This window comes from Pecten maximus, chromosome 3, assembly GCF_902652985.1.
Source record: "Pecten maximus chromosome 3, xPecMax1.1, whole genome shotgun sequence".
Taxonomy (NCBI): Eukaryota; Metazoa; Mollusca; class Bivalvia; order Pectinida; family Pectinidae; genus Pecten; species Pecten maximus.
This window is the reverse complement of record NC_047017.1, coordinates 17841461-17848102: the sequence shown is the minus strand read 5'-3', so window position 1 is coordinate 17848102 and position 6642 is coordinate 17841461. Positions and strand designations below refer to the sequence as shown.

The following is a 6642-nucleotide window of genomic DNA, read 5'->3' as shown; positions in this document are numbered from 1 at the left end:
CGATCGGAAATCTGTCTTCTGTACATGTGATACCTGTCAGTATCTTTGTATGTTATAGGTAAAATGTCGGATCAATACCCGTATGTTTACTCTCCTGATCCACCGTGTTGTCCGTCTGGGTTTTAAACGTCTCTAATGCAACCTTTGTTGCGGGTAAGATTTCGACTGTCACGCGAACATTTTTAACAAGTTGGGGTGTCTTTTTTATTGCTGTAAAAGTATTATATAAGCCTTGAATCAATATTTATATGTGTGTTTCACTCAAAATCCAAATAGTATTTTCAACGAGATCGGATTATTTTTACGACTAAGTCGCCGGAACAGCGACCCCAAACCTTTCAGGAGGAACGAGAATTGTTCAATTGATTGTACAACACCATTTTGAATAGTACATTTAAATATCAAACTAGTTATAGATACATGATATGTTAAGTAATGAATAAAGAATTGTAACCTACAGCTGTGTCGTCCGTATGGGACCGATCGTTCACCAACGTTTACCTCTCCAGGAATGTAATGTAAACAAAATAAATTGAATGATTTCACTGACAATTGTGATCCGGAATTCGGATATGAAAATAGTAAAGTTATTATTTTTCAAAAATCCCCGAAATAACCACTAAATAGAAATGCCATCGTTGATATCACGAAATAGCTATCTAAATTTCTGACCGTATTCTGAAGGATTTTCCGGATTCCTGTTTTTCACATCGTTGGTGAGAGAAGTTTATCCGTGTGTTTGATACACCTATCAATTAACACCTGGCACGGGATTACAGATAGCTGACAGGAATATCCCTCATAAGCTCGATATCATCTGGTCTTTAAAATACGGGGCCGTTTTACGCCTTACACTTGTGACCGACTGAACAATGGACAAACTGGTATGCTTATCACTTATTAACTTTCCTAAATTGTTTTAACGAAATGTAAATAATTGGAATCACTCTTCTTATAAGAATACAGCTGATGTTGCATTATGCTCCGTTAATTCGAAGCCAATAGTAATGCTACCGATTTACGTTAATGCGTTTCCTCTACCATTTTGTTTTGAATTAAATACACACATATTTTATTGTTCGATTCATATTTAAGAAAATATGAAGAACTTGCGCGAGCATGTGGTTTCTAATGATATAAGAAAATAATTGCATTTTCTTTGTCTGAAATAGCCATGGCAGGGTAAAACTTTATAATTTGTGTGCAAACTTAAGATGTTGGAAATAGCGATTACAAATTGAGCCAACTACATTCGTTGGCATCTATTTATATATGTTTTCATATACCCCTTATTTCGATTCAGAACTGACCCACTTCAGCATATACAAAGTGATTCTTTTATTTGCTGCCTAAGCATTACATAAATTATTATATTGTATATTGTTTTCTCTCTTAGCGAGTTTTCTCAGTTACATCCTACATAGTCCTGACAGCAGAAAGATTCATTCATATGAAACCCCCGATTGCTTCCTTTCTGACCTGAAATGTTTCTTACTGTCACAATGAACAATCTCGGAGTGGAAGCGCTATGATAACGACATACCAGTCTAAATCCCAGGAATTGACAACATGTTCACGCCATATATACTACAAGCAGCAATTTCAGGTGACGTGAAAATATTCTCTTATGCCCTTATAGACAAATGGCGTGCTTGTACCAATACTAAAAACTCATCAACCATGGTACGATAGGTTGGGATAGTAGAAGTATGGTAATGCGTTTAACACGCTGTGATACCATAGTAACAAAACGACAGGGCAACAACAAGTTTGGGAAGAAACACATGGGACAATAAGGTAGAACAAGGCAATGGAAGAAATTCAGTATCAGTATCCTCGTTACTCTGTGGTTAATGTAGAAGAGGAGGAGCTTTCACATTAACTACATATACATTAATAAATAAAGATATACACAGTTACAAATAAATACATGTTTCTTTTAATGAATATAAATATGTCTGATAATCTCTCAGTTGTATATATTTCTATAACTTAACCATTGGCAGTCAGGTTATTATCCTTCATATTTCCAGTCGGCAAGTGTTTGTATGTGGTTTCGGATACGTTTACTCTTTTTCAGTATTGCATTTGTCTGTTTGCGCCTGCGCGATATATCGGCTTTGATGCTGTTCAACTCTTGGCGCGTCACCTTAACTGGTCGGCGCCGGTTCTTACTTTCTGTCACAGATGGCGCCGAATTCGGCCGAAGCAACGATCGGAAATGGCTGCCATATGTCTGAATGAATTTCTTAGTTTTAAGGGACGCGTCCGTGTCCGGTTCTATTGAGCGAGTAGGTGGCTCAAGAATCGGAGAGGGAGGCTCTTGAGGATGACCACCGATTTCATCACTATAAGGCATGCTTTCATTAGTGAGAAAAGGATCTGATATATCCTCCAGATTCCACCTTTTTATCAGTTTTGTGACGCGCCTGTTCCAGTATGTTGTCATCTCGTTCTCGTCACACTTCCGGCGGAAGTCATCTGCCGTACGCGGACGACAAGTTTTGCCGTTGTGCAAGCCCTTATCACTTTCCCTTACTTCCTGTATGGAAGACAACCTGGAGGATGTCCGGGAATTAGAACGATCTGTCAAGAGTCTGCTATCCCGATCTTTTGGCCGAATGGACGATGGATGAAGGCGTACAGTATTTTGTGTCGATGCTGGATGTTTTGGGATGATAACATGAAGATCCGAAGTCCGTTGTGAATGAGAATTAGATTGCATTTCTGTATTGTTCACATTTTCCGTTTGTGGTTGTTGAACGGCCGATCGTGGAGTGTTCGCTAATGGTGTATTTCTTCTTTCCTTAGTCATTTGACTTTCCACCGTTGGTTCATTGTCAATTTCTATCATAGATATAACGGAAGCACTCTGTTTGCCTAGACTGGCGCTGGCTGTGGAGGGTCTCTTGTTATCCACCGAAACCCGTGGTGTGCTCGTTCCGTGCCCAGCCGCCGTCAAAGGACGCACTTTCTGTATATGACGGCGTGACTTGCCCTGTGCGGGCGTAGTTGAGTATCTCCCAGTGGAACTATCATATTTGATTTCTCCTCTATCTATTTTCTCCCGTTCGAACTTTTCTGCCTCCATCAGCAGGCTGTAGGCGGAAATCACACACTGTTCCTCTGCGCCCTGGATCTTTCGCTGGTTGGCGCGATGATCGTGAACCAAGTGAGAGCATTGGTTTTCATAGCGCTTCTGTAGTAGCGCATTCTTGCCGAAAGCGACCGGCTGAGCCGATACCAGTTTTACCATGGGCATCGCTGGACGAACAGCTTACGGTCTGAAACATATAATGAAATGTTAATGCAATAACATATGTATACGTTAATCTAGGCAATAGACCCATACTGTGAACATACTGATTTTGACACATTCTAATTTTAGCGCATTAGCAGTTGAGTAGCACAATGATAGATTGACGCACCAACATTATTTCCTATATAAATGGTATATAGAGCATGTAATTAGCACAATCGTAGTTAGCGAAAAGTGCTGTAATATTATTACCGCTACGATATATATATATTAACTGTACTTCAATTCTTGATTGCAACAAATGAATTGTAGTTAGATTTAAATACGAATTTCACAAAGTCGAAAGGGGAAGCAAATACTGTATGGATTTAGAGGTGACTGCATGAAGTAACAAAAACAAAACAAAACAAAAAACACACACACAACGAAACCATCGAAGAAATCATCAACATGAAATCACAAAAAAGAAAAGGTAAACATCAACACTACCGTATTTATAGATCTCTAGGAAGAAAAACGCATGTTATAAATAATTGTGACATTTATAGATCTCCATAGTGACGTGTAAAGACATTATCAATACAGCTTCATTAATCACAAGGAATATTGGAGTAAAACATCAACTTTATTGATATTTGCTGATCACAAGCAACCTAGGAAGGAAACCAAATTTGATTTGAATGATTTACTGGATTATATTAATACCCTCACTGAGAAGTCATACACATACAGTGACAAACTTAACACACAAACAAGCTCCAAGTTAGGTCACCGCCTACTTACTTACTGGCTGTTTAATCCGTGGCTATATAGGTTATAATTGGCCCAATATAGTGCTGATCCGATCTCAAGTCCACTTTTTGTGGTCATTTCTGACATGTATGACTCTATGAATAGTATTCCTCGGATTACATTATCATATGTTTTCGCTGTGTCCGCCGCGTGAACCTTGTTTTACAGTGCAAAGTCTCTGTGAAATTTATTAATTCCGGTTAAGAAGCAAATTCAACAGCATAGCTATATTGTCCTATTTTTATTTTTTATAAATTGTTATGGTAGTCGTATATTATCTCCATATTCGCAAACAACTAGATACAAATGTACGAATATTATTTTTATAACTGATGAACCTCATAAACAAGCACATCCTGTTCTTGACTGTAATCATCTGAAACGGATTTCCATTACTCCAATATAGGCATTTGCGTCAAAACGTAACCGATGTTACCACAACACCGATCACCATGATTATTGCACTATAGTATACAAGAGTTATGAGACAAGATCAATCACCAACTGAAAACATCCTTGAGAGGCCAAAAAACACAAGAGTTGATGGAATACCAAAGTATAAACCTTTTCCCTGGCACATCCTACGTTGTCAATGAGCCGGTCCATCGTGTACGTATAATGACTGACCCAGGCTTAGCAAATACCATGAATTAGATTATATACAGTCAATCTTAGGATAACAATTATCTTTGGAAGTCGCTTTCAAATGTCAAAATTAAAATGATGTTGATAAGTCTGAAAGAGGCAGTGATTTAGTTGGCCAAACAGTTGCACAAAAGGTGTTATCATGGGACTGCCATTTGGTCTGCCGTGTTTACCTAGACTCCGGTTTTCCGACAGTAGGCACCACCACTCGTCCCCCACTCATACTGGCGGACCAGTGATTAATTTCACACTAGATATGCCACTCGACCGACAACTAAATAGTTTCAATTAGTCCTGACCAGCTCTGAGATAATTACATTTTATTAAACTTTCTGACAAAGGGCACCTTAACCTGGTCTATATGACTTCTTTAATGTATTATACCGTGCTGATTATAGATGGCCCAGATGTTTGATAATGATTTTTTTCCAAAAGGCACACACCTACGTGAAACGCCCATTGCACTAGTATGGAACGGTGGTGACTATTGTCAACACTATTGATGACTCAGAAATTTTCTTCACTTTTATTACAAATATATAAATAGCAGGGTTAATAAGTGAAACGAATTGACCTGCATGGATGACTTTAAAAGAGGTTGTATTCTTAAAATACCAAACGGAAACAATTAGACTGAAACCAGGTAACAATAACTCGTCATTAAATACAGAAGTAAAATATTCAATAGTACGTGTACAATATTAGTAGCATGGTCTATGGGAAATCTACATAATATCAAATATGTTCGACTTATACACTACGGTAATAAAACTTGAATGTCATTATAGATATTAATGGACACGTAGATAACAAACTGAGTAGTAATGTTATTACCCGTCTTGGTCGTATAACCTCTGGCTGTAAGTAATGTATACTTTTAGTAATGTTAACGAGAGCTTTTAGACTAAAACATATATACTTTGAGGATGAATGCCGTATTTATTAGTCATTTTCAGGGAAAATCCTCTTAATCCGCGGAGCCCGGATGTAATAATTACTATATGAGGGTGTCGATTAGAACAAAGTTGATATGTTGTGTGGTTCCTTTGTCACTATCCTTGTCCTCTTTTTCAGAACGTGACAATTCATGGATTTATATTTACAAGGTGAGTGTTGTCCACAACGTAGACGACGCTTTCCCTTCCAGATCATCTGGTCTTACTCTCCATGTAATTTTCACTGGTCTTTGTAAAACTATATTTCTTGTTCATAATTTGCCATAGTTTCATCTTTTCTGAGTTAGAATTACAGTTAAGTACATACGTTTGCATTCTCTCATTGTTTGCGGTGAGAATGTACTATACATAGAAAGGTATTAGGGGCTACTTGTAGGTTGTGATGCTGTGGTGTATAGTGGTAGAGGAATATACCTTTTCCTATGTGTAATATATCGTTTTATTTTCACATTCCCAACTTCTTTGTTTAAGTCGAGTGTTCTTCCTACTTTACCCACTCTATCGTACTTTTAAACCTCCAGGGTTACATCTAAATATGTATTGATTATTTATATATAAGGTAGATAAGTACGATAACGTTTATCGATTGTGATTGTATTTCCTTTGTTTTCGTACATTTCACAGTACTTACTTGTTTAAAGTTGATTGTAGAAACCGTTTCTTCGCCAAGGAATATTTTTGTCCAAAATTTGTCCCTCCGAAAAAGAATTATTTTCGTTGTTCTGAAATACACAGCACTGAGGCCATTCAATGAAGACAGTCTTTCCTATTGGAGATTTACCCGCTGTCTACTGAAACCAAGATTCGTTTCTCTTTGATATAAGATATTAGGACACAATCCCGTTGATTTTAGAGATCTTCTACCCAAATAGGGCAGACAAGTTGCTGTGTTACCGGGCTGGGTAGCCAGGGTCCAGGCCCTTAGGAGAACCTGCTGATCGATGAAGGGACTAGGCGACTGTCAAAAAGCTGTCACAGTCGGCAGAGTGT

At 38.0% G+C, this 6642-nt stretch overlaps 1 protein-coding gene across 3 annotated transcripts; it reads right to left on the bottom strand.

The window, feature by feature from the left end:
- Positions 1 to 1926: 1926 nt before the first annotated feature.
- LOC117323416 lies at positions 1927 to 6642 on the bottom strand. Of its 3 annotated transcripts, none has more exons than XM_033878626.1 (2): positions 6284 to 6642; positions 1927 to 3284 (listed from the first exon to the last, which is right to left on the bottom strand). In XM_033878626.1, exon 2 carries the CDS (start codon positions 3260 to 3262, stop codon positions 2015 to 2017), a length of 1248 nt encoding a protein of 415 aa, XP_033734517.1. In that variant the 5' UTR covers positions 3263 to 3284; positions 6284 to 6642; the 3' UTR covers positions 1927 to 2014. The 3 variants fall into 3 exon arrangements, with proteins under 3 accessions (XP_033734517.1, XP_033734519.1, XP_033734518.1); XM_033878628.1 differs by lacking the exon at positions 6284 to 6642 and adding an exon at positions 4043 to 6261; XM_033878627.1 differs by lacking the exon at positions 6284 to 6642 and adding an exon at positions 4047 to 6261.